Raw genomic sequence first — 27808 nt, 5'->3', positions numbered from 1 at the left:
CTGACGAAGTCAGGGGCCCGCCTGAAGAATGGAGGCTGATTTATTTTCAAAGTTGCTATGGAAGTCAGGAGCCCGCCTGGAGAATGGAGGCTGAATTATCTTGAAGAAGTTGTTGAAGTCAGGAGCCCGCTTGTAGAACGGAGGTTGTTTATTTTAAGATGGAGAAGTCAGGAGCCCGCCTGTAGAACAGAGGTTGTTATATTTTTAAGTGGTTGAAGTCAGGAGCCCGCCTGTAGAATGGAGGTTGTTAAATGTTAAGTTGGAGAAGTCAGGAGCCCGCCTGTAGAACGGAGGTTGTTTATTTTAAGATGGAGAAGTCAGGAGCCCGCCTGTAGAACGAAGGTTGTTATATTTTTAAGTTGAAGAAGTCAGGAGCCCGTCTGTAGAACGAAGGTTATTTATTTTAAGATGGAGAAGTCAGGAGCCCGCCTGTAGAACGGAGGTTGTTATATTTTTAAGTTGTTGAAGTCAGGAGCCCGCCTGTAGAACAAAGGTTGTTATATTTTTAAGTGGTTGAAGTCAGGAGCCCGCCTGTAGAATGGAGGTTGTTAAATGTTAAGTTGGAGAAGTCAGGAGCCCGCCTATAGAACGGAGGTTGTTTATTTTAAGATGGAGAAGTCAGGAGCCCGCCTGTAGAATGGAGGTTGTTATATTTTAAGTTGAAGAAGTCAGGAGCCCGCCTATAGAACGGAGGTTGTTATATTTTTAAGTTGAAGAAGTCAGGACCCCGCCGGTAGAATGGAGGTTAGGTCATCTTTCAAAAGTCAAGTTGGAGTCAGGAACCCGCCTGCAGAACAGAGGAATACATTTCAAGATCAAGTCAGAAGTCAGTAATAAGGAGGATTACAACAAAAATACCCAGCATAGCAAGCTTTAATGTAGGAAGTAGTGTCCCCAGCAGACAGAGCGGAATAATAAAACTTGTGTTCAGAAAAGCAAAAGGCCAGTGTCATCCCCAGCAGTTTTTGAAAGAAAGGCACCAAAGGAAACACAAGCCGACAAGAAAGCAAAGCAACCAGAGCGCGTGGAAGATAGATAAGATTTTGTAATTCCTAGTTCAGTCTAGCCTTTAGTTTTCTTTTGAGCACAATGTAACAAGTAGATCGGTAAGCAGTAGCAACAGCATGCAGCAGCAGTAACAACAAAAATGCAATCCCATGGTAGTCCCGGCTACCAAAACTTCCCGAACTACATTAACCTGATTCCCTTTTAGCCAGGGATATGTAGGAAACCTTTGAAGCAAAGGTTCGGTTAAATTTTTTTTTAAAAAAATGCTTCACACGGAGTACTCGGATGGGCAAAAAATCGCTCACTTTATCTTTGCACGAAAACTCTTCGTGTTTTCGGACAAAGAGGGGCAGCTGTAACCCCGTGATTTTTTGCCCTATGTGAGAATTACTCCCCAAAAAAATTCAAAATAAAACAATTTTCCTTTTGTGTGCAATTTTGAGAATTTTGTGGCATTTTTGGATAATTATTTGTATTTGTCTGTGCATGTTTATTTGTGAAATTAATAATAAAAAAATATACAAAAATATGTCGCATTTGCATTTAGGATTTAATTCTACAATTAGAAGTAATTAAGTTTGTATACAAAAAAAATCATAAAATAATGTACGTTGCATTTTTAGCATTTAATGTCCAAATTGTGTGATTTTATCGTAATTGCTATTTAATTGTGTGTTAATTGTTAGTGAGAGTTAATTTGTGCTTTTATAAATTAATTTAGTTCTATATTATAATTTAGGATTTTTAGAATTTAGTTTCAGTTTAAGAAAAAATAAAAGAAGAAAAAAAAGAAGCAATAAAAGAGGAAGAAAATCGAATTGGGCCACCTTTTAATTTAAATCAACCAGGCCCAAACCAAATGAACTCCTACCGGGTCGACCCGACCCGGTCCGCCCATAATCCCAAGCAAACACCCCCCACCCTTTCTTCCATTTGGACATTTGAAAAAAAAACCTAAAGCTACCCGCCCCCCCCCCCCCCTCTCTTTTTCTTCTTCTCCTTCCCAAACCCAAGCTCTCATGGCTGCCGCGCCTTCTTCTTCCTCGTCATATCCTCCTCACGACCAGCTGCTGCCCAAGCTTCGTCTTCATCGACGAACAACACCCCTCTTCGTCGAGCTCTGTCGACCTCCCATGGCTTTTGTGCCTTCTTCTACTTTGTCATCCCGCTGCGTTGCTACTTCTTCTTCTTCTTCGTCCAACAACGTGAGTCACCAAACGCTGCTGCTGCTCGACGACCCTAAAACCACCATCGTCGTCACGTCCAAACCATCATTGCTGCTGCCCTTCCCCGTCCGCCATTAACGAGCAGCATGGCTGCTGCGTTGCTGCTCCTTCTTCTTCGTCCCAGATCGTCCATGAACACCACTCAAGCCACCATTGTTGCTGCCTTCGTCGAGCTCACCCCAAGTCACCGGAAAAACCATCAACTTCCCCGTCCGCGACAAGCAGCGCTGCTGCTGTTGCTGTTGCTTCTTCTTCGTCTTCTTTTTCTTCACCATGACTGCCTCGTCAAGGTCCAGTCTGAGGTCGTCAAGGTTAAAGAGAAGGTGGGTTTTCATTGAAGTCGAGATCCATTAGGTCGTTGGCAGTCTTGGTTCGAGTTCGTCGTTGTTCATTTCCGGTTAGTTGGTTTAAGTTTCATTTATGTCCGTATTTTGTTCGATATTCTCAGATTTGAAATCAGTATATGTTTGATTCCTTTCTTGTTCGTTGTTTTTCATTTCTTGATTATTTCTTCGGTTTGTTTTCATTCATTTGTTTTTGTTTAGTTTTAATATAGAAGGGTGTTAGTTTAATCACTTGAATCATTCATCTTTGTTGTTTAATTTAGATTTAATTCGTGTTCATTTTTTGTTTGAAGTTCGTTTTTAATCCAGTGATTTAATGTGAGTTTATGTTTTGGTTTTTAATTTTTTGATTTAGTTTGAATCATTCATCTTTGTTGTAATGTTGTTGGATTTAATTTGAAGATCAATTGATTATTGAGTTTAGTGATTTGAATCTGTTTATTTGTTTTGTTTAAGTTTAATTTGAATTTGAGCTCAATGATTTGAATATACTTGTTTGTTATTGTTGTTGAATCTGAAAGTAGGTTTGTTGTTAAAAAATATTGTTCAGTCAAAATAATTCCAGTTGTTTCTTTGTTGTTCATCATTTAGTTTGAATTTGTTGATTGAATTTGATTAGGAATTGGTTATAGATGTTGTATTTTGTTTAGAATTGATTAGGTGAATTGGTTATAACTGATGGGGGTAGAATGGTAAATTGCAGTATTTTCAGAGGTAGAATGGTAATTTCAGTAATTTCAGAGGGGTATTTTTGGAATTGAAAATCTGAACAATTATTTATTTTGAGTGCTCTGTCCACTAAGCTAATAATATTAAAATAAGGTATTAAAATAATATAGTGGGGGACAAGACATCTGGTAGTGGGGAATAATGCATTTGTTTAATCAATAATGGGGAACAAGACATAGTAGGATTACGAGGCTCAAGAAAAGTTGATTAAATAAAATAATAATTGCATTTTTTATGTGGTAGTGGGTTTGGTAAGAGAAAATGGATGATTTTATTATTTGTTTAATTGATTAAGGGGTCTGTTATGAGGCATAAATAGAGCAGACTTGGACATAATTAAAAAAGGGGAATTAGCTGAAAATTAGGAGAAGAATTCGGAAATATTGAAAGATTTTTGAGGATTCGAATTTGAAGAGAGTTTAAAAGAAAGAATTTTCTGAACATTAAGAGAGAATTAAGGGTTAAACATTAACTGGTCTTTCACAATTAAAAAAAAGGGTTCACCTTGTTTTTGCCCGTTGATTATTGTTGGTGTTTCTGGATTTTCATGTGGTTTGTTCCTTGAGTTTGGTTGGTTATTTGCTACTACTTCACTGGTTATTGCTGGATTTTATTTTTGGTTTTCAAATCTGTCACTGGGTGTTCCGTTTGTTGGTTGTTGCTGGTTATTGTTGCTGCTGCTGTGTTACATACTACTTTGCTGACCTTCTTCTTCTTCTTGTATTGGCAATACCAGGTACATAACTGTAACTTTGGCATATTGTAAGCTGAAATGTGAAAGCGTGAATACATATGAAGAATGGAACTTTGAAGTTCTAATTTAGCTTTTTCTTTGTTTCTTTTACTAATTGTATTTAGGCTATTTCATGTATTATTATTCTGTAAATTCCTGTCGCTTTGCATAACTAGGCATCTTGTAGTGATATATTAAATAATACTTTGCTTTAACTTGATTATTAGGTAGTATATATTTAAGCATGATCATTACTGTCAAACTGTTTAATAATTGGAATAAGAGAAAAATAACACAAGTTGGTCTTCAGTGAATCGGCTTGGCAAAACTGATTAAGTTCACTAATTATGAAGATTTTAATATTGTCAACATTAAGTTAATCGTGAACATGTAGCTAAATTTAGTTAAAGCATGAATTTAAATTAATTTCGCGAATTAGGCATTATGGCATGATTTGAGTTCAAACAAGACGGGTTAATGTTTAAATTTAATAAATTTTCGAATACGCATTAGTAATTAAGATTGATTCTAATTTCCAATAGTTGTAAATAATTAATTCCAACGGTTCAAGTCATCTAACAATGCGAGTTTAATCTAGTTATGGGATAATTAGTTTCTTTTGAATATATTATTTGACGATTCCGTATTGTATTTATAATTTCAATTTTAGTAATATTCTTTTTCGTTAACATTTGTCTTAACCTAGCATTTAATATGTTATGTTTTTTTAAGTATGTAATTAATTAGGATTTTTTCTCTTTTATTTTAGAGACGAATTTAATGGAAACGTAGTCATTTTAGGATATCCATAAAATAAAGGAGGCCTTCGCCAAAAAATAAATACAAAAATTGCGGGGCCCTCAATAATTATTTATTTTAAAATACTTAGATTCTGGGACGGGCCGTTTAGCAAAATTCACGGCCCTACCCAAAATAATAATAACGCGTTAGTCTTTAGACGCGTATTTAATAATGTTATTTCCTATACTAGGGTGCACATTTATGTGACCCAAATCCAAATCTCAACGGAGTCGAAGTGTGTCGACTACCACGGGTACATTGATTGTGACGTGGTTCGAGATATATTTTCACGAGGTTGCAATTCTCGATAAAAAAATAAAAATAAAAATAATAATAATAATGATAAAAGCGGTTAAAAGCTAAAATTCGCACATATGTTCAACATGTATTATATCAGATAATCAAGCCGAATATAACAGTTGAGCGACCGTGTTAGAACCACGAAACTCGGGAATGCCTAACACCTTCTCCTGGAGGAAATGGTTAAGTGGCTGGTAGTTGATGACTAACCTGAGTTTTCCTCTTGTCTGTTCAGCTCTTTTGTTGACATAAAATGCTTCGCATGCCCATTGTGAATCTGATGTCTCTATCAGATCAAATTCAAAAATTTCTTCACATTCTTTCTTTGCAAGCTGAAGATGGACTGGATTCATTCCTGAATGGCTGGCTTTTGTTGGATTGATATTTTCATTCTTCTTGAAAGGGAGCTTGATAAAAAAACTCTTCGTTTTTCCATAACGGGTGTTTCCCTTTCTTCATGAAATCCTTGTGGGATTCAGCACATGAATGTTCAATGAGGTTCTGCTCAATCTCTTTGATTTGTTCGTCAGTTGAGAGAAACGAGAGAGTCTTATTAGTGAAAACCCCTCGAAGGGCACTATGAGGCGACAAGGCAAGATTGGCGGAAAGGGTCCGCATTTGGCAAAAAGTTGAGTGTTTGTTTATCCCCGGCAGGATGAGGCAGTCCGAAAGATTGATTGATACAAATAGATTGGGTTGATTAATCCGGAATGCACGACATGATCGTTGGGATCGGTTATATCATTCAGATAAGTTATTTTCTTTCTTTTTCCCCAGCATTTGTTCAGAAAGACTTCTTCTTTTTCTATTTTTTTTGAAATCATCACTTTTTCATTTCTTGGTTTAAAGACTTTACCTCCCCAGCGGTTTGTTTTTGAAAAGGATCTTCAGAGCTTACTACCAGTTGCCAAAATGGTGCAAAGCAAAATGCGAATAGGACAGGCCAAAGATAAGGCGACAAAGCAAAAAGAAGTTGGTCGCAAGACTAAATGATGAATGAGTCTAGATCCCAAGAGGACCAAATTTCCAGGGGAAGTTGGAGAAAAACGGAAAAGTAACAGTTAAAAGGTTATGGGGATCCCCAGCAGATTTGCGAGATACAGGAACAACTCTGACAGATTCTCGACCAAGTTCTGCAATGGTCGGACAACACAGAGCGGGGAAGGAAGAGAAAAGAAAAACCATCCCCAGCAGGAATATCATCCCCAGTAAATAGTATCATCCTCAGCAAGTTTTATAGCAAAGCAAGGAAAAAGAAAAGGGAAAAACCATCCCCAGCAGAAGTGGCTCGACCACTCGCCCTGTTTTAATCTAACAAATTTTTCTTTGATTTAAAGCAGGAAAAGGAAATATTATTGACCACAGGAAGACATGGTCACAAAGAAGATTATTAAACTGGGGCAGAAAATTTTCTCTCATTACGAAAATTTTCTTGAAATCAGATAGCCATTTGGGAAAGAGAGAAGATAACACAAGTTTTGAAGAAAATAAAATCTCCAGCAGTATACAAGAAGGGAGATACAAGTTTTAAAAGAAGAGCAATCTTGGAAGAAGCAAGATAACCCAAAGTTGTAAAAGCAATGACCTTTGAATCAATATCATCCCCACCATTGTTAAAAGGAGAAAGATAATTCCCCAGCAGTATTATTCCCGGCAGGTTTCAGGGAAGTGGAATCACTAAGCTTTAAAGGAAATAGTCTTTGAAGAAGGAAAATGACATATTTGTAAAATAAAATATCGAATAAAAAAAATATTAAGCAAAAACGAAAGTATTTAAATGAAAATTTTGATCATCCAAAGACCGTGTGAACGGTCAACATATCAAGGCGGCAAAATAAATAAACTTACAGGCAGACAACTACCAAACGCTTTTTCTCGTTGATTTTTGAAGTTGCTAGATCTTTACTATTTAATAATTAAATACAGTAACTAATTTCGCTTCAAAAATTAGTTCATGAGATTAAGAGTAAAATTAGGTGTTGGCAAATTATTCTAACAGTATTTTTTGCCAAAAACTTATTTTGCACGATATTTTTGTTGTATATAAAAAGTTTCTCTTGATACCAAAAAAAATTATAGTGTAGCAAAAAAATGAAGATCAAAAATTGTTTTACGTCTAAAGTTTTTTTTTTTTTTTTTTGTGGTAAACTAAGACGGTTCAAAATCTAACCGAAACCGTTAACCAAATCAAACGGAACCGATGACTTATTGGCTTATGGTATCAGATTATCGGGGTAATGAATGGTGAACAGATTGAAATTTTATAATTAACGGCTTAACGGTTTGGGAGCGGATTACTCAATTTTCTTATCGGGTAAACTGTTAACCCGTAAAGAATTTTTATATTTATATATTTATCCCTATGTAATAAAGTACTATTGAAAGTAATTTGTTGAATTGTCCATTGATTATCGGCAATAGCTGGATTGTTTGATTTTATGTCCTTTTTTGCATGCATCTAACAAATTAAATTCTGATTTTCTGGATTTTTAGTTTTTCAATCTGGATTTATTGTGTAGAACGAATGTTACTAAAAGTTTGATTGATTCATACGTGCATGAGTAGTCTTGAATATGAACTAGATTGGAACTTGGAAGAAGACTCTTCAATTCAAAAATACTGTTAGATCTTAGATGGTATTAAAAATTTTGTATTGTTCTGAAACCGTTTGGTATTTGATTGAATGATTGTTCAAAAACTTTCTATTTGGTTTAGCCGATAAATCGTTCGATAACCGTCCGATAATTGTTAATCCAATACCAATTCGCCTGTTATCTTATTGGATGACTAGCGAATTATTACATTTATAATCCGATACGCTAAACTGTTAAGCGTAACTATTCGCTCGATAAGCACCCCTCGGTAAACAAAGAACTTTGTAGAGACTTTAATTCAGTTTTTATTTTTTAACCAAATAAAAATTAAAATGAGAAGCAATCGTCATAATGACGTAAGCGTGAAATCATCAAAATTACAAAAATCCCAAAAATAAGTAATATGACCCCACTTGAAACTTCTATTTTACACACCAAATCAGATGTATATAATTCGTCATCAATGCACACGATTCCTTAATAAGTCACCTATAAATAGCAGAGGAGATTCAAAAGAAACATAACACAACATAAATTTACACAAAATCTATTCAATTCAAACAACATCAAAATCCTCAAAAATCATGTCTAAATCCTCTGTTTTCAGTAGACCAAGATTGGTTGTCAAGAAAATCTTGGCCAGAGCTCAGAACGAAGGTGATGGTGCTGTTGTTAGGAGAAGTATTGGAAGGTATTTTTGGAAATTTGTTTCCTTTTTCTTAATTCTTTTTTATAACTGAGAAATTATGTCGGGTCCGGGAAGGGCCGGACTACGAAAGTCTATGCGGTTCTACAAACCGTGACCTCCTTATTACATGACAGCAGCTTTCCGAGAGCCATTTCTAATAATGAGTTCGCTCCTATGTACTTCTCCACTTTAAGATGACATGGATCGTATCATGACTTATACCTAGCTCACACATCACGTGGTGCACTCCGTAAACAAAAGTGCGCGGGAGAGGGGGGGGGGTGTTTCTTTTTTTTTTAAATTTTCCTTTTGGGCTTTTGGGGAAAGGGGTGAAAATGAATATTTTCCTACTTGTGTTTCCATCTTTCCAAAATTCATATATTTTCAGTGTGTGTGTGTGTGTTTTTCTTTTTTTTTAAAACAAAAAAATAAAGATGTTTTAAACTCTTGATAACTTGTTTTCCATTAGGAGTTAGTGTATGAAGTATATTAAAATTCAGGTATATGATTTAATCTATGTTGCTCGGACTCTTTAATGGGTGTCTGTCGGATCCTCCAAAAGTAGTACCTTTTTAGAGGATCCGACACGGGTGCGACAATATTTTTGGAAAGTTCGAGATTTAATTACCAATAGAACTAGAGATGTTCTTAATCTATTTGAATGCTGTTTTTTTTATAATTGTTTGAAAATTTTGTATTTCAGGCCTGAATTGCAGAATCTTGATCCTTTCCTCATGTTAGATGAGTTTAATGGTAAATCACCAATGATTTGTTTATTATAGTTATTTTATTACTTTATGAAATGAATTTGATTTTATTAATAAGGAAAACCATACACTCTGATTTCTTGCAGTTTCACCACCTGCTGGATTTCCTGATCATCCACATAGAGGTTTTGAGACTGTGACTTACATGTTACAGGTAAACTTCAGTTTTGTTGCTCAATTCCAAACATTTTATAGTAATATTTCAGTGCTAATTTTGTTTGTTTTTTTTTTTTTTGTATTAGGGAGCTTTTACTCATCAAGATTTTGCTGGCCACAAGGGTACAATCAGGACGGGCGATGTGCAGGTAATGTTTATTCTCGAGATTTACCTATAATTACCTTATACATGACCTGATTGTGCTTAAAAAAAATTTACACTATCAGTGCATAGAACCAACTAAACTCAAAAAAAAAAAAAAAAAAAAAAGGAAAAGTGATCGCGTTAAGGTAGAAAGATTATTTTTTTTTTTAAATAATTTTCCATTTTGGTTCAATGCAGTGGATGACAGCAGGTAGAGGTATAGTACACTCAGAAATGCCTGCAGGTCCAGGTACTCATAAGGGATTGCAACTATGGATAAATCTGGCATCCAAGGACAAAATGTAAGTTAGTAATCTTACATTAATTCAATCTTGACTTTGGCTTAAACAATATTAAGTTTCAGAATAATCTTTTTCATTTTAACATATGCCTATAACATGCAATTTGATCAAAAAAGGGGAGCCTTGGCGTAACTGGTAAAGTTGCTGCCATATGACCGGGAGGTCACGGGTTTGAGCCATGGAAACAGCCTCTAGCAAAAATGCAGGGTAAGGCTGCGTATAATAGACTCCTGTGTGGTCTGGCCTTCTCGGAATCTCGCGCATAGCGGGAGCTTAGTGCATCGAGCTATCCTTTATGCAATTTGATCAAGATTCGTAAAATTGTTGCAGAACTTTGGTTATACTGTGGTCCTAGACACAACAACTCATCCTTATAAACAAAAATAATGGAATAGTAACTTAAGAAATCTCAAAATACATAGTGAAATGTACATTTGGTTGATGATTATGTCTACTTTTCTGAAATGAAAAGAATGACCCTTTTGTCTATGTGCAGGATTGAGCCAAGGTATCAAGAACTGCTACATGAGAACATACCAAAGGCAGAAAAAGATGGCGTTTTCGTCACAATCATAGCAGGGGAAGCAATGGGTGTAAAATCCCAAGTGTTCACGCGAACGCCAACAATGTACCTTGATTTCACCCTAAAACCAGCTTCTGAACATCATCAACCAATCCCCGAGTCCTGGAATTCCTTCGTCTACATAATGGAAGGAGACGGCGTCTTTGGCTCTTCGGATTCAACGCCTACACCGGCTCACCACTGCTTAGTTTTAGGCCCTGGAGAAGGTCTAAGTGTGTGGAACAAATCTTCTAAGCCATTGAGGTTTGTTTTGATAGGAGGACAGCCAATTAACGAGCCAGTCGCGCAGTATGGTCCTTTTGTTATGAACACTAAGAGTGAGATAATGCAGGCTTATCAAGATTATCAACTTGGGAAGAATGGTTTTGAAAGGGCAAGGCACTGGAATTCTAAATAAGTATACAGAGCTGCATCTTATAGTTCAAAAATAAGCTTCCAAACTGCAATATTCAATAATTTTCTGATAAATGTTATGAATTTCAGCTTCTTTGTAGTTTTTTTTGCTTTTGAAATATGATGTGTTTTCATTGAAGTTTATTTTTCATTTCCTTCATTTGTTCAAGATTGTATTGATAGTAATTCTTGTAGCCATAGTGGAAAGTATGTTCAGTTCTTGAATGATAAATTACCTTTTGTTTGGATCATGGATAGGAAATGTAATGACAATTTATTATCATATTTATAGTGAGTGATTTCACTGCTATATTTCCTTACTGCTTTTGATTATGGTGCCATGAGCTGAGGGTCTACCAGAAACAAACTCGTTACTTGCTTCAAAGTAGGGGTAAAGATATTAGGATCAAAAAGTCAGGTGTCACGCGCAACCTAGCAAAGCAAATCTTGAACAACAATAAATCAGATAACAAACGAGAAATATACCAAAAAACACACAAACATTTAATGTGGTTTGGTCAATTGACCTATATCCATGGATGGAGACGAGCAATCCACTATATAAAAGAGAGTACAAAATATCGAGAGAACAACCTCACAAAGAGGCAAACATAAGTGTCACACTAACACTAGTCCCGTAAAGTTCTCCCCCTAAACAAGACTCTCAAATCCTTATGACTACATTGTGGATGTTGCTGAATGAGAAAGAAGAATCCTCAATTTATAGAAGTCTAAAACCTTTTCTTTCAAGAAAAAAGACTAGCCAAATATGGGAGATTTATAATTTTCTTCTACAAATAAAAAAATCCAATTATGATAAATATGTTCCCCTTTCCTTTAAGAGATAGGAGAACCAAATATGGTAAGAAAATCAACAAAACACTTAACAAAAGCTACGTACACTCTACTCTTACCAAATTCCACTCGTGAAAATACACTCGTTATATTATTATTGTATTTATAGTGAGTGGATGTCAATGAAAGTGCATGTAGTTTTCACAATCATTCTCAATTATTGAGTACATGTGGTATTATAATTGCAATTAATTTCTTTTACAATGGATATGGTATTAGCTTGGTAATCCACTTTCCATCACATAAGTGAAAGGTTCAAATTCCACTCTTGTTTTCTCTTTTAATCCACCTTTCATCTCCATATACAAGGAGAAAGATTTTTAAAAAAGAAAAGAATTTTTTTCACCTTATTACTACTTATTCGCGCTAGAGGAGTAAAAGAGATTGGGTTAGTTTCAGTAGCATTTGACATATTGAGACAAAATCACCATAAAATTAACAGTCCAATTATAATTTACCCGATGCAAAGTTTAAATGACGTCGCACAAATCCCAAGAAAAATATTCTTTTACAAACTATATACAGTTTTCTTTTGGGTATTTTTTTAAAATTGACTCAAGAACTAATTTTGTGCGATTCATACTAGCTTAGAGTTTCCTCAATTTTAAAAAAAGAATTTATATTCAAATTTGCATAAGAATTAGACACATTAATCGGGGAGAAATTAAAAAATAATCAGATTTACAATTGGTCGTTCAAAAATAGTCCAGTTTCAAAAGTAATTGAAATTTAGCCACTTTTCATGTAAAGATAAATATGAGCGAAAACACTGTTCAAAACCTGGAAAATACGCCAGTATATTATACTGGAGTTCCACCATAAGTATGCTTGAACTCCAACATATTATGCTAGAGTTCTAGGATAAGTATGCTGGAACTCCAGCATAATATGATGGAGTTCCAGCATAAGTACACTAGAACTCCAGCATAATATACTGTAGTTCCAGCAAGTATAATTGTCTAGTATAATATACTGGAGTTTGGAGCATCGGTGCTCCAGTCTCCAGTATATTATATTGGAGTCAACAAAGTATACAGGTCCATCATAATATGTTGGAGTTCATACACAGGTGCACCGAACTCCAGTATATTATGCTGGATCGGTCTCTGTTGCAGCAAAATAGTGGCTATTTTTCATTGACTTCGTAAATACTGGCTATTTTTAAATGACCAGTCCGAAAACTGGCTATACCGTGCTATTTTTCATAATTCGGATCAGTCATTTTATACTTTGGGACAAAGGAAGTATCTAATTTAGAATTATGTAATTGAATTCAATTTATCATTAATCAAGCAAAAATTATATCCAGTTTAAGATAATAAAAGCACATTATTCTTCAAAGAAGAATGATATTTATAATAAACCTCTTTCATTTACCAAAAATTCTCCCATTTATGATATCATTCAAGAAAAGGAAAAATAATAAGATCCAGCAAAACCACTTCTTTGCATATGCTCTGTACCTATCTTTGCCAGCTTAGCCATAACACTTCTTTCACCAAATAGGTGGATCCAGTATTTAAATTATATGGGTTCACTTTTTAAGATTTTTAATATTGAGCCAATTATATATTTAAAGTTATGGGTTCAAATTTATTATTTTTGCAATTTTAATAAATTTTTACACATAAATTTTTACTCCGCTTCAAAAATTATGGGTTCAATTGAACTCATAATTCTTGCGGTGCATCCGCCTCGGTCTACATTACTATTTGGAAAAAAATACAAATGGTAACTCATAATCTTTATGTTAATTATCAAACGTGTAAGTATCTTTTTTTAAAGTTGACTGTCCAAACCAAAAAATAGACAGAGTTTTAACTATGGTAAAATTATTGGCATATGCGGTGTCACAATTTGAAGAAATAGACTAATCAACAAATCACTATAATGATAAGCGATGTTAATTTTTATATTTATTCTTACAGTTTTCACTTTTCTTATACATATTTAGTAAATAAAATTCGATGAAGCGGTGTCCTATGACATTGCATACAATACTCGATATGAAGACATGTGTTATATAACATATGAAGACATGTGTTATATATTCCTTGAATTTGTAGTATCGAGTATTGTATGCAATGTCATAGGACACCGCTTCATCGAAATTTATTTACTAAATATGTATAAGAAAAGTGAAAATTATAAGAATAAATATAAAAATTAACATCGCTTATCATTATAGTGATTTGTTGATTAGTCTATTTCTTCAAATTGTGTAAACATGAGACAATTTTACTTTCTCTGATGTTGAGTTTACTTTTTTGGATTAAGAAGCTGAAGAATAATCTCGGGCTAAAAGTGATAATATCCAAATAATCTGTCTACTTGTTGCTAATAATTATGCTATACCCGGATAAATTTTTACCCTTAAATTATTGTACTCCAACGGCTTATTCTTTTTTAAAAAGATCTTAGTTATAATAAACCTCTTTATTTACCCAAAAAGGACCCCCACTTATTAATCATTCAAAAAAAGGAAAAAACAACCAAAAACTAAAAATAAAATCCAGCAAAGACCACTTTCTTACACATTCTCTGTACCAATCTTTGCCAGCTCTGCCCATTACTTCTTACACAAAACCCCAACTCTCTCTCTCTCTCTCTCTTCTCTCTCTCTAGATCACCATTTCCACTTTCTCTCTCTTCCCCCAAAGACTCTTACACTTTTCAAAACTTCAAAATGGATTCATCAGATGATGAAAGTGGTGAGGAATATCTTTTCAAGATTGTAATAATTGGTGATTCAGCAGTTGGAAAATCAAATTTGTTGACACGTTATGCAAGAAATGAATTCAACTTGCATTCAAAAGCAACAATTGGTGTTGAGTTTCAGACTCAAACTCTTGAAATTGATGGTAAAGAAGTAAAAGCTCAGATTTGGGATACTGCTGGTCAAGAAAGATTTAGAGCTGTTACTTCTGCTTATTATCGTGGTGCTTTTGGTGCTCTTGTTGTTTATGATATTACTAGACGTACCACTTTTGATAGCATCCCTCGTTGGCTTGATGAGCTCAAAAGTATGTATCTTTTTGCTGAAATTTCCATTCTTTTAAGTTGGTTTTTGTTTGTGTTGAATTTTAAAGTTTGATGCATTCTTGTGTTTGTGCATAGAAAGTTGAAGAATTAACCCAAATAGCTGCCCACATAATCTGTTAAACTAAAAATAGCCGCCCACCTGATCTCTTAAACAAAAAATAGCCGATAGATATGTAATATACGTATAATTCGTGTATAACATATATATAATTGTGTATAAATAATGTATAATCTATGTATATCGGCTAGAAAAAGTAAACATTGAATCTGATCGGCTATTTGTGTAACAATCTAAGTTTTCATCTTTTTGGTGGATTGGCTATAAAGTTTGGATTTTGAGATTTGATGGTGTGATAATTAGGCCTTGGATAAAAGTGGAATGAGATCCATAGCCCATAGGTGGATCCAGGATTTAAATTTGATAGATTCAAAAGTCTGTCTGTTTTGCTGAAATTTCCATTTTTTTTAACTTGGTTTTGTTTTAGTGCGTTGTTTAGTGCTAGTCTTGCATTTCTTGTTCTCATATTTCTGTTATTACCTGTTGATTCTTGCGCTATGGTTTTCTGACTGCTTTGCTGGTATTGCTGCGTATTGTTATTTCATGCTTTTACCTTTCCTCAGCCTTTTTATCCGCTATACTTTTGTATCCTTTCTGAGCAAAGGGCTTACCGAAAATAGCCTCTCACCTTTCTCAAGGTAGGGGTAAGGATTGCATACACACTACCCTCCCCAGACCTCACATGTGGGATTTCACTGGGCTTCTTGTTGTTATTGTTGTTTTGTTTTATATCGAATTCCCATCAAAGTTTTGTGCATATCTTTTGTTTGAGCATAAAAAGTTCTCATCTTTTTGGTAGATTGGCTATAAAGTTCAGTTCTTGAGAATTAATGGTTGTTCTGATAGAATGGCCATTTTTAGATTTGACTTCTACATTCCTGTTTCTTGATAATTAGGTATTGGATAAATTTACAAGTGGGGTTGAGATCTGATTAGTGTACTTCATATGTCTCTGTTGTTAGATTTCTTTTTTCTTTTTTTAACTTGATTTTGGTATATGTTTGAATTTCATCAAAGTTATACCTATCTTTTTGTGTGCATAGAAAGTTCGCACCTTTTTAAGATATGTTGAGGTTTATTTGTGGATTGGCTATAAAGTTAGTTCTTTGAGATTTGATGTGTGTTATGATAGATTGGTAATTCTTCGATTTGACTTCTACCTTCCTGTTTCTTGATAATTAGTATATGTAAGATCTCTTGTCGATCTGAAAATTCCTGGCTACTTTCACTGTTTAGGATGCCGAGGGTCTATTGGAAATAGCCTTCCTTCAGACCCCCTTTGTGGGATTCCACTGGGTTTGTTGTTGTTGTTGTTGTTGTTGTTGTTGTTGTTGTTTCACTGTTTAGGATGATGGAATAATGGATGTGTTAAATCTCTATGTTTTTATCGTAAATTGTCCTTTACCTTTCTTCTTATTCTGTTGGTGTTTTTCGTATTTGTTTTCTCTTTGAGTGGGAAAAAAAAGATTTTACAGTTTGTAAGTCTAGTTCAAAATTTTTAGTGAAATATTACTTAACAGGCATAGAAATGAGTGGTGATGTTAGTTAGTAAGGCCCTGAATATGTGTCATTGTTACGTAAAGCAATGGCGAAGAAAGCGGTAGATATGCCAATGTAACTGTCATCATCAATTTTGTCTAGATGCAGTTTGGGAACCTAGGATAAGAACAAAATAGACAGATTGTCAATTGGATGTATATTAGGAATGGGAACTCAAGTCATGCTTTGCTTTCTCCGTAAACAAATCTAAAGTAAACTAGTAAAAAGATCATACTTTTATGGAATCTATTTTATTCGCTTGATTGTTAAATTAATTAGGAACATTCGCTTGATTGTGAAATTAATTAGGAACAACAGTCTGGCTTATCGATGTATGACATCATGGTACTAAGGAATCTCCGGGACTGATCGAAACCTCAGAGATTCTTTTGATGTAAAATGATGAAAATCTATGACTTAGGTAAGCTCTCCGTTAAGCCCTTAGCTAATAAACTTTTGGCTGGACGTGAGTGTACACACGTCATTTTGGGCCGTAAGCTGCTATGTGATACTTGCGCAATCTGTTCTTGTCTTGCAAAATATCATTTGAAACTTGAAAATGAATGAATTTGTGCTCACTGTTCGCAAAATTGAAATGTTTAGAACTTAATGACCATAAAGCAGAGGAGTATTGACTCAGGGGAGAACTAAGTAAATTGCTTAGCTTGGCATGACAATGCGCAAGGTGTGGGATTGTGCAGAATGTAGTTGCATCTTTTCTTTTGTGTGCATGTAGTTAAAATATTCGAGATCAGTTAACATCTAAGCATAACCAGATATCCAACAAACTATGTATGATCCTTCTTTCATCAACTCTTCTAATTTAGTCCTTTTCCAAACACCCCCCCCCCCCCCCTCCCCCTCTCTCTCTCTCATCACAAAGTATCATTTCACTTCCATTATTCTGAATTACTATGTGAATGTGTCGTATAGTAATGATAGATAGAATCCAGTGCCAGGGCAATGTGATAGATAGAATGTTAGCGTTTGCAGCATAGCGTTTGTGCTCTACAAGCTTCATTTAATCATGGGCTGAAATGATCAGAGGATTATGTCGTAAAAATCAAAGTCAGTAGTCACAATAGCCGTGACAATCGGGTCAACTAAACATTCTCCAAGCAGTCAGAGTCATATCTTTAGCCTAAAAAATGCCTATGAAGCAAAGAGGGGATTCTGTGTTAATGAGGTGTAACATTTTTCTTCCTCATGTGAAAGCGACAACGACATAGCTAATAACAACTTAAGAATTTTCAGGTACATACTTTTGAGGAAATATGGAAAGTAGTGGTAACACTAAGTTCCACTGACCATTTATATGTGCATATACGCTTAAATATTGCGTTCACGAGTCTATTTCACATTTTTGCTTGAAATGATACTTTCTACTGTAGGGATTACCACGATTACCTCTCTTTGGTTCCGACAGTTTATTTATATGCACATTACATGTAACGGAAGTGTTCGATGTAGTTTTCAGATTTTCAATGTTTATCACGCTTAATCTCTGAAGGGGAGCCTTGGCGTAACTGATAAAGTTGCTGCCATGTGACCAGGAGGTCACCTGATCGCGCGGTGGAAACAGCCTCTTGCAGAAATGCGGGGTAGGCTGCGTACAATAGACTGCGACCCTGCGCATAGTGGGAGCTTAGTGCACCGGGCTTCCCTTTATCACTCTCAATCTATGCCTATCTCAAATCCTTGTTTAACTAAAACGACTAATTACATGCAGCTCATTCTGATACCACGGTTGCAAGGATGCTCGTGGGAAATAAATGCGATTTGGATAACATAAGAGCTGTGAGCGTAGAAGAAGGCAAAAGCTTGGCAGAATCAGAAGGGATGTTCTTCATGGAGACATCTGCCCTCGATGCAACGAATGTAAACAAGGCTTTCGATATGGTGATTCGAGAGATCTATAATAGTGTTAGCAGAAAGGTTTTGAATTCTGATTCTTATAAAGCTGAATTATCTGTCAACAGAGTTAGCCTCGTCGATAATGGTACCGATGGATCAAAACAAAATCAAGGCTATTCTTGTTGTTCTAGGTGATTGATAATGGTTACAAGAATGGTAATCAAACCAGAAAATCAGGGCTATTAAGCTTATAAGAATTGTTCATTAAATTATTTGGTTGGTTTTATACTGTTTATTGATTTCTTATTGATGGAATACTTTTGTAATGGTCAGGAACTTGATATTTATATTTTATTCTAAATAGTAGCTAAAATGAAAAAAAGTTTCTTTCCTCAATATATCTGTATTTTGTGTTTGATTTATGCATTTATCATTCTTGATTGTTATTTTAGCCAGTAGTATAATCATTTCTTGAGCAGCTTTATTTATTTTTTTTCCTTTTTCTTTCAGGCTATTAAGTAAATTATTATTTCTTGAACTTTGGGCATCTTTTTTGATTTTTAATTGACATAAAATTCACAAATATCAACCCCACCCCCCACCCCCCCATAATTGTAAAATAGCCATTGTTATGGAGTTTCAAATCCCACGAGTAAAATTCCAGCAGATTGTTATAGAGTTTCACTTGTGGAATTTGAAACTCCATGACAAGAGGCTTGAAATTATTTCATTTTTATAAGATCTATTTGGTTGTTTCCAATAAATAAAGCCCCACGAGTGACATTCTTTTTATATCGACATCTAAAGGCTAATATTCTGCATCTCATAGAAGAAGAATATATTCAGGAAATAAAGAAAGATACAAAACTCTATTATCATGGATCGCTAATAACAATTTTATATTTCTTTTTATACATCTAAGCTTTGGAGGATCGAATTATTCATTACCTATACTGATAAAAAGTTATATGTATTCCGTCAAGTTAATTGTGATATACGCAATAAGGTTTCACTCGTCTTGCTTTGTTCTGGCGCGCAAAAATTTAAAATTTAAAATCAAATGATTTAAGACGAATTTGATCTTATTATATGTATAATTTTGTTAATTTTTAACATATGTATGCATAATTCTAGCAGTGAGTTTACCACAACCTCTAATCTTGTCAATCTTATAATCCCTAAGTTACTTTTTAAGGTATTCCTTCTCCACAAACAAGTCTAATTGTACTAGTAAAAGGATCATACTTCAATGGGATCTATTTTACTTGCTTGATTATGAAATTAATTAGGACCAACAACCTGGCTTGCCAATAGGGAGCGAAGTTATATGAGGTCAAAGGTGGTTCACGTCGAAAAATTATATTGTGTATTAGATAAAATATTACTTGTTATTGATACAAATTAGACTTTAAACACCCTTGTACAACCTACTGACAAAAGGTATTCATAAATTTGAATATAATTAAATTAATCACTAGTTAAATGACCATAAAAGTTACATATTCCAAGCAGCGTAGAAAATTAAGTTCCCCAAAAACCTTTGTATATAGAGATAACCAAATAGAGCTTCATGCGATTGTCAGAAACGACTAAATGCCATTTATAAAGCGCAACTTAGAAATGCGATTTATAAAGCACCGCAAATGCGATTTATAAGGTGCAACTGGTTGCGACTTATAAAGCGCAATTGGTACAACAACAACAACCCGTTAAAATTCCACTAGTGGGGTCTAGGAAGGATAGTGTGTACGCAGACCTTACCCCTACCCGAAGGAAAATTGCGATTTATAAAGCGGAATAGGTAATTGTGATTTATAAAGCGGAATAGGTAATTGTGATTTATAAAGAGCAATCGAGCAATACAAATCCTATTTGTAATTAAACTCATTTATTAATTTACATACTCCCCTGAGTCACCATTGGATACTGAATATAATCTATATATCTATATAAAGTTGGAAATAGAAAAGATGATGTGGCATGCCTCTTTAATCAGTATGACAATTTATCTTTTTTCTCATAATTTTGAACTTTTTTCTTATTTTCTATCAAACAAATTGTCAAAAATATATATTTTTATCCTCATTATTACTCCATTTATTTCTATTCATCAAAACTCATTTAATCTCTCTTTCTTCCGTTTTCTTCATCCTCATATTACTACATTTATTCCTTTTCCTCAAATACCTCTTTCTTCCTTACTTTTCTTCCGTTTTCATTTTTTTCATTATTACTCTATTTATTTCTTTCCACAAATCCCTCTATGTTTCCATTTTCTTAAAATTATTTTTTCCAATCTCTCTATAAATTCTAAAGCCCTTAAGGCAGCAAAAGTATGAGAAAGTCAATGTCGGAGAAACCTTCCGGTAATAAAACTTTAGCGGAGAAAAAGCCGAAGGCTGTGAAGACGCATCTCAAATATTATTTTTTTAATAGCTGCCACCAGCTTTTTGCCTTCTACTCTTTTTTTTTTTTTGTGCTTTCTACATTTTCGTTTTCCTATTCTCATTGGTGTTAGTTGGAACTTGGAAGTATTGTGCTTTGTGTTTAAGGCCTTTTTCTCCTTGAATTGTTGAAAATTAAAATATCTATTGTGCTTAGCATATTAGTCTCTGGTGTTATATATATATTGTAATTTTATTGTTTATGACTTTTTGGTTTGGTTGTCTTTGAAGGTTAATTTTGTTGGATTTGGATTGTTTAATTTTTGAAGATATTGTTAGAGCTGTTTCAAAATTAGCATTTTGAGGGGAGTTTCAGTTGAGCTAAATTTTCTTGTAAGGACATAGAAAATAGGCTTCACATACAAGTCTAATTTCACAAGAAATAGAAAGGAATATTAAATAGTTTCTTATTTTCCTCTTTTTCTTTTTCCTTTCTCATCTCTTTTTCTTGCTTAATTTTTTATTTAGTGAGCGAAGCTTTTGTTTGTATAAAAAAAGTGAGTAATGCGTAGTATAGACAATAAATTGGGTCGAGAAAATAAAATCAAGACTGAAAATATCGCAACAATCGTAGTATTTTATTTCGAATATTTGAGTGTTACAATCTGTATGATTCATTTGATTCTACTTTTCTAGTATAAATTCAAGGGCCTTTGAGCTTGATCTTGAATTGTAATTTGATTTATCCGTCGTGAACACTGTGATTGTTGCCACAAATTTTATCACAAACAAGTAGCCTTGATCTTGAACGCCTTGTATTTGATTTGACTTCGTTCTTGATCTTGAATACTTGAATTGTTCTTCGTTCTTGAGCTTGAACTTGATTTGTTCTTCGTTCTTGAGCTTGAACTTGATTTCTTGAACTTGAACTTGATTGCTTGAAGCTTGAAACTTGTAGAGAAATTTGCGACGTTTGATCTACGAGCTCTCTCTTACTTCTTGTTATAACTTCTGGTGTCTTTTCTAAGTTATGAAGACCCCTATTTATAGTTGTGGAAGGGAGGAGTTATGATAAGAACAAACTCTTTCCGACCAATAAAATTGCAATGTGACATGGCCGTATTTGATTGGCCAGAACATGTCACTTGCACACGTGGTGCGATTTCATTGGCCTTGTAGTGTGACTTGGTATGCCTTGTCATTTTGACACGTGGCATGATCCTATTGGCTCTTCCGTTTGACTTGGCGCGCCACGACATTTGACACGTGGCACCAAACTGGGTCTCTAGGAAAATGACATCTTGGGCTTAATGGAGTGGGCTCTAGTCCAATTAAATGGGATAGCCCAATGGATTAAGATTTATTTATTTAATCTATATATATTGGACTTATAATTAATCCAATTATATTAGCCCAATAAATTTATTTGAACTAATATATCTTGAATTTTAAAATATAATCCCGATTATTTTACGGATTTAATTTTAATAAATTTTATATGCCTACAAATGCCCCTTACTTCAAGACTTGTCAACGTCTTTAAACTTTTGAAGACTAGATTTGAAGTAATGGTAAGAAATTACTTCAATGGCAATCGATATGCCACTTTCAAGGAAGGCATAATTTGTAGAGGTTGAAGAAGGCTATTCAGTAACACATATTTCACTTGGAATTCAAAATAGTCTTAGAGTTGTTATTGGACACTTCATCGCAGTACACGTAGGAATTGGACTTCATAGCACTTCCTAGTATTTTTCAAAAAATCAAAGTACTCAATTCCTTTATCACAGTACATGTAGGACTTGGACACTTTCCCTTGAACTCGTACAGATTCCCTGGAATTGGACACTTTTCAAAAAAAAAAACAGATTCCATATTTTTTGTACAGATTTGAAGCTTATCATTGAGGTCGATGAGGTCATGGAGGCAATGCGTAAGATGAGAAGGGGCAGAGCTACCGGACCAGATGAAATTCCGGTAGAGCTTTGGAGGTGTGTGGGTAGAGCAGGCTTGGAATGGCTTACTAAGTTGCTTAATGTTATATTCAAGACTAATAGGATGCCCGAAGAGTGGAGGTGGAGTACAATGGTCCCGTTGTATAAGAACAAAGGCGATATCCAGATCTGTAACAACTATAGGGGTATTAAATTACTAAGTCATACCATGAAAGTCTGGGAGAGAGTGGTAGAAATGAGAGTGCGAAGGATGGTATCTATTTCAGACAACCAGTTCGGGTTCATGCCGGGGCGATCTACCACGGAAGCTATCCACCTTATTAGGAGGGTGGTGGAACAATACAGGGATAAGAAGAAGGATCTCCACATGGTGTTTATCGATCTAGAGAAAGCGTACGACAGGGTTCCTAGGGAGGTCTTATGGAGATGCTTAGAGGCTAAAGGGGTCCCGGTTGCCTACATTAGGGCGATTAAGGACATGTATGATGGAGCTAAGACTCGGGTTAGGATAGCAGGAGGCGATTCAGATTATTTTCCGGTTATTATGGGGTTGCACCAAGGGTCTGCATTCAGCCCTTTCCTATTTGCCCTGGTGATGGATGCTATAACGCATCATATTTAGGGGGAGGTGTCATGGTGCATGCTATTTGCTGATGACATAGTCCTAATCGACGAGACACGACGCGACGTCGGCGAGAGGTTAGAGGTTTGGAGACATACCCTTGAGTCCAAAGGTTTCAGGTTGAGCAGGACGAAGACGGAATACCTTGAGTGCAAATTTGGGGAAGAGCCGACGGAAGCAGGAGTGGAAGTGAGGCTTGATTCTCAAGTCATCCCTAAGAGGGGTAGTTTCAAGTACCTGGGGTCATTTATTCAGGGGTCCGGGGAGATCGACAAGGATGTCACACACCGTATAGGGGTGGGGTGGATGAAATGGAGGTTAGCGATGGGAGTCCTGTGTGACAAGAAAGTGCCACTGTTACTGAAAGGTAAATTTTATAGGGCAGTGGTTAGGCCTGCTATGTTGTATGGGACTGAGTGTTGGCCAGTGAAGATCTCACACATCCAGAGGATGAAAGTTGCGGAGATGAGGATATTGAGGTGGATGTGCGGGCATACAAGGAAGGATAAGATTAGAAATGAAGATATTCGAGAGAAGGTGGGGGTGGACCCCATGGAGGACAAGATGCGGGAAGCAAGACTCAGATGGTTCGGGCACATTCAGAGGAGGAACACTGATGCACCGGTGAGAAGGTGTGAACGACTGGGGACATGGCCCTAAACAGGGAATTGTGGAGATTGAGCATTAAGGTTGTAGGTTAGGGGAAATTGTGATGTCTTTTTACAGCGCACTAGAGTGAGACTATCCAGTTAGGAATTAGTCTTAGAATGCCATTGATCAACTACTGATGATGGGCTTTATCTTCTGTGTATTAATACCTTACATCTTTCTCGTATTTCCTATATCTCTTATATTGCTGTTACTTTATTTTTTATGGTATTTATGTTATGTTATGGATTTTATGGTATTTTATGTTGTTTTATTATGAGTATATTGATAGTACTAATATAGTGTCCCTTGTTGCCTTTTCGAGCCGAGGGTCTCCTGAAAACAGCCTCTCTGCCCCTCGGGGTAGAGGTAAGGTCTGCGTACATATTACCCTCCCCAGACCCCACTTGTGGGATTACACTGGGTTGTTGTTGTTGTTGTTGTTGTTTTGAAGCTTATCATTCCTATTTGAATCCGTTTCAAAGTCTGCCTAGTACTCATTCCCACATCGAGAAACAGACTTCCCAATGTTCTCTTTTGCCATCTATATAAACCCGTGTGCTCGTACTTGTTGAGCATCAATTTGCAGTTTTCGCAAGCCACTTGAGTCTATTTTTGTGGACTCGGAAGTATTGATACGAAGGTAATTTCTTCTTCTTTTTTGTGTTTTTCTTGTTTTGTTGTTCTTTTTCTTTTGTAGGTCAAACGAGAAGGATTTGTTCTTCTTCAATAAGATGATCCACGCATGAAGAAAACAATCTTGGGGTGTGAGGGGATGAGTATTCATCCTTGCCCGAATATCGGAGGGATTACTTTCATGGCCCGACTACCGGAGAGATTACTCTCAAAATGGCCCAATTCTTGGAGAGATTACTCTTAATGTGGCCCAATTGTTGGAGAGATTACTCTCAAAATGACCCGATTCTTGGAGAGATTACTCTCAATGTGGCCCAATTCTTGGAGAGATGACTCTCAAAATGGCCCGATTCTTGGAGAGATTACTCTCAATGTGGCCCGATTCTTGGAGAGATTACTCTCAAAGTGGCCCGACTACCGGAGAGATTACTCTCAATGTGGTCCAATTCTTGGAGAGATTACTCTCAAAATGGCCCGATTCTTGGAGAGCATTTCATCCATTTAGACCTTTGTACCCATTCTAATATTCTTGATTTGGACTTTGATGACCCCTCTTTTCTTTTACTCTCAATGTGGCCCAATTCTTGGAGAGATTACTCTCAAAATGGCTCGATTCTTGGAGAGATTACTCTCAATGTGGCGCAATTCTTGGAGAGATGACTCTCAAAATGGCCCGATTCTTGGAGAGATTACTCTCAATGTGGCCCAATTCTTGGAGAGATTACTCTCAAAGTGGCCCGACTACTGGAGAGATTACTCTCAATGTGCAGTCTTACCAACTTTAGATCCCATCACGTTGAAAATTTCAGATTTGCATAGTCTTACCAAAAAAATTCATATCTAGGTGTAAAAATATTGAAATTGCAAACCGTTTGATTTCAAGAAAACTAGACTTCAAGATCTAGAGCATATCCAAAATTCTAAATCAAACAACTTCATAATCATCCCAAATAATATTTTGAAACCAACTTTATATTGCACTTCGCTATCAATTCCAGATTTGCGCAGTCTCACAAAAAAAATTATATTTCGTGTAGAAACATTAAAATTACGAACTGTTTGATTCCTTGAAAATTAGACTTCAAAATCTAGAACATATCCAAAATTCTCAATCAAATAACTTCAGAATCATCCCAAATAATATTTTGAAATCAACTTTAGGTTCCACCACATTGAAAATTTCAGATTTGCGCGACTTCGCAAAAAGTTTTATATCTTGAAGTAGGAACATCGAAATCATGAACCGTTTTATCTACTAGAAACTTAACTTCCAAATATATAACATATCTAAAATTCAAGATTTAATGCCTTACGGATACATTTAGATAATATTTCGAAGTCAACACTAAATTCTGATATACCGACAATTTCAGATTTGCGCGACTTCACCAAATATTTTGTATCTTGATATGGAAACCTCGAGATCGGAAGACGTATTACTTGCCAAAAATCAAAATTTAAGAGCCATATTCTCACAAATATCTTGGGGTTCAAATCTCACTGAATTTGAAACGTTGTGCCAAACAATCATTTCCTTATACTTGTGTTTCCTTTTGTTGCCTCGCTTCTCTTCCCTTTTTTTTATGCAGAGGGCGGACTTGGAGGTCAACAAACTTGAAAGTTTGGTGAACCTGAAGATATAAAGAATCCCTGGACTTCAATGTAAATAATTGACATCCTTCTAAAATCGGCCCATTGAAGATATCAATTTACCAAGGAGGGTTGCCCCTTTAAATCAAATGAGATCAAAGTTCAACAGGAGAATGACATTTCAGCTTGATTTTGCATTCCTCCATACTTCACTCGAACAACAATTGGGGCGATATGTATCTTTTGAACTTATGCGACTGAACTTAGAATGAAACTCTAAGCTGCCTACGTACCCCGGTGAAGAGGATCAAGTCATACTGTAGTTCAGACAGGGTGATTTTTTTTATGTCCTTACTTTTGCCTAGACCGCCTCTTTCGAAGTTTTCAACCTCGCGGACTCTTTTTTTTTTTTACGTCCTAACTTTTGCCTAGGCCGCTTCTTTTGAGATTTTCAACCTAGCAGACTTTTTTTTTTGGGCCGTACACAGTTTATACTCTTGCGGGCCAGGAGTGTAGCAACATGCAGTTTAGGCTCATGCGTCAAGGAGCATCATGACTTGTAGTTTAGGCTCATACGTCGAGGAGCGTCATGACTTGCAGTTTAGGCTCGTACGTCGAGGAGCATTATGACTTGCAACTTCTTGGATAATACTTCTTCAAAAACTTGCCGTTGATAGGGCCGATCCTCATACCATCTGCATCAACCAGCTTGTAAGCCCCACTTTAATAAGCTTCTTATACGACATATGGCCCATTCCATTTTGAAGTGAACTTCCCTACAGGTTTATGGGAAGTAATTATAGGTCTTTGTACGGCAAGGACATGATCTCGTACTTGAAAGGATCTCGGACGAACTCTTTTATTGAAGGCGCGAGACAATCGAGCTTGATAACATTCAAGACTCTGTTGAGCTTCCAATCTCTTTTCATCAAGAGATTCCAACTCTGCTAATTGAAGTCGAGCATTTTCTTCATCAGTGATCCCTTCTTGAATAGCCAGTCGTAACGAAGGTATTTGATGCTCAAGTGGCAAGACGGCTTCGACTCCATAAACGAGTGAATAAGGAGTCGCCTGTGTTGGCGTGCGATGAGTCGTTCTATATGCCCATAGAGCTTCTTCCATACGGTCATTCCAATCTCGTTTGGACTTGGAGACAACTTTCTTTAACAAGTTGCATAGAGTCTTGTTGAATGCCTCAGCTAGACCATTGGCGGCAGCATTGTACATCGAAGAGTTACGTTGCTTGAAGCCAAAGAGATCACAAATCCTGTTCATCAACCTATTATCGAATGACTTTCCATTATCCGTTATTATGTAACGAGGAATGCCAAAGTGATAAATAATGTTTACTCGGATGAAACTTGCAACATTTTCCTTTTTTACTTCCTTAAGAGCAACAACTTTAGCCCATTTTGAGAAGTAGTTAGTTGCAGCCAAGATGTATAGGTTCCCACCAGAGGACTTTGGTAGTGGCCAACAACATCCAATCCCCAAACTTCAAATGACCAGGATGCAATAGTCGGGTGCAACATTTCAGGAGGTTGATGAATAAAATTTGCATGGAATTGACAAGCCTTGCATCTTCGAGCGTAGTCCAAGCAATCTTTTACCATCGTTGGCCAATAATATCCCATCCTTTTTATATGGAAGTGGAACTTTGGTCTGGACTGGTGTGACCCACATACCCCAGAATGTGCCTCTTGCAAAGCTTGGAGAGCTTCTTCTTCTCCTAGGCATCGCAAGAGTACTCCCTCGAATGACCTTCTGTATAGAGTATCCTTATAGTAAAGGAAGCGAGGTGCATGACGACGGATTTCAGTCCTTCTCCTTGGATTTTCTGGAAGTATCCCATAGAA

At 35.9% G+C, this 27808-nt stretch overlaps 2 protein-coding genes across 2 annotated transcripts; both read left to right on the top strand.

Annotated features, from left to right (window-relative positions):
* Positions 1-8319: 8319 nt before the first annotated feature.
* Positions 8320-10773, top strand: LOC107759024 (pirin-like protein). Its single transcript, NM_001324629.1, has 6 exons — positions 8320-8426; positions 9127-9176; positions 9277-9344; positions 9433-9495; positions 9690-9793; positions 10290-10773. Exons 1-6 carry the CDS (start codon positions 8320-8322, stop codon positions 10771-10773), a joined length of 876 nt encoding a protein of 291 aa, NP_001311558.1.
* Positions 10774-14175: 3402 nt separating this feature from the next.
* LOC107759016 (ras-related protein RABA5c) lies at positions 14176-18513 on the top strand. Its single transcript, XM_016576876.2, has 2 exons — positions 14176-14647; positions 17993-18513. The coding sequence occupies exons 1-2, from the start codon at positions 14311-14313 to the stop codon at positions 18310-18312; spliced, it is 657 nt and encodes a 218-aa protein (XP_016432362.1). The 5' UTR covers positions 14176-14310; the 3' UTR covers positions 18313-18513.
* The last annotated feature ends 9295 nt before the right edge of the window (positions 18514-27808 follow it).

The sequence above is a fragment of the Nicotiana tabacum genome, chromosome 7, assembly GCF_000715075.1.
Source record: "Nicotiana tabacum cultivar K326 chromosome 7, ASM71507v2, whole genome shotgun sequence".
In the NCBI taxonomy this organism is placed as follows: domain Eukaryota; kingdom Viridiplantae; phylum Streptophyta; class Magnoliopsida; order Solanales; family Solanaceae; genus Nicotiana; species Nicotiana tabacum.
The sequence above is the reverse complement of the archived record's forward strand: the minus strand, read 5'-3'. Positions and strand labels throughout refer to the sequence as shown.

Excerpts from the sequence above, each read along its gene's own strand:
- LOC107759024 (NM_001324629.1), top strand. The coding sequence starts at position 8,320 with ATGTCTAAATCCTCTGTTTTCAGTAGACCAAGATTGGTTGTCAAGAAA. Across the intron at positions 8,427-9,126 it reads GTTAGGAGAAGTATTGGAAG|GCCTGAATTGCAGAATCTTG; the intron begins GTATTTTTGGAA and ends TTTGTATTTCAG. Across the intron at positions 9,177-9,276 it reads CATGTTAGATGAGTTTAATG|TTTCACCACCTGCTGGATTT; the intron begins GTAAATCACCAA and ends GATTTCTTGCAG.
- LOC107759016 (XM_016576876.2), top strand. The coding sequence starts at position 14,311 with ATGGATTCATCAGATGATGAAAGTGGTGAGGAATATCTTTTCAAGATT. Across the intron at positions 14,648-17,992 it reads TTGGCTTGATGAGCTCAAAA|CTCATTCTGATACCACGGTT; the intron begins GTATGTATCTTT and ends AATTACATGCAG.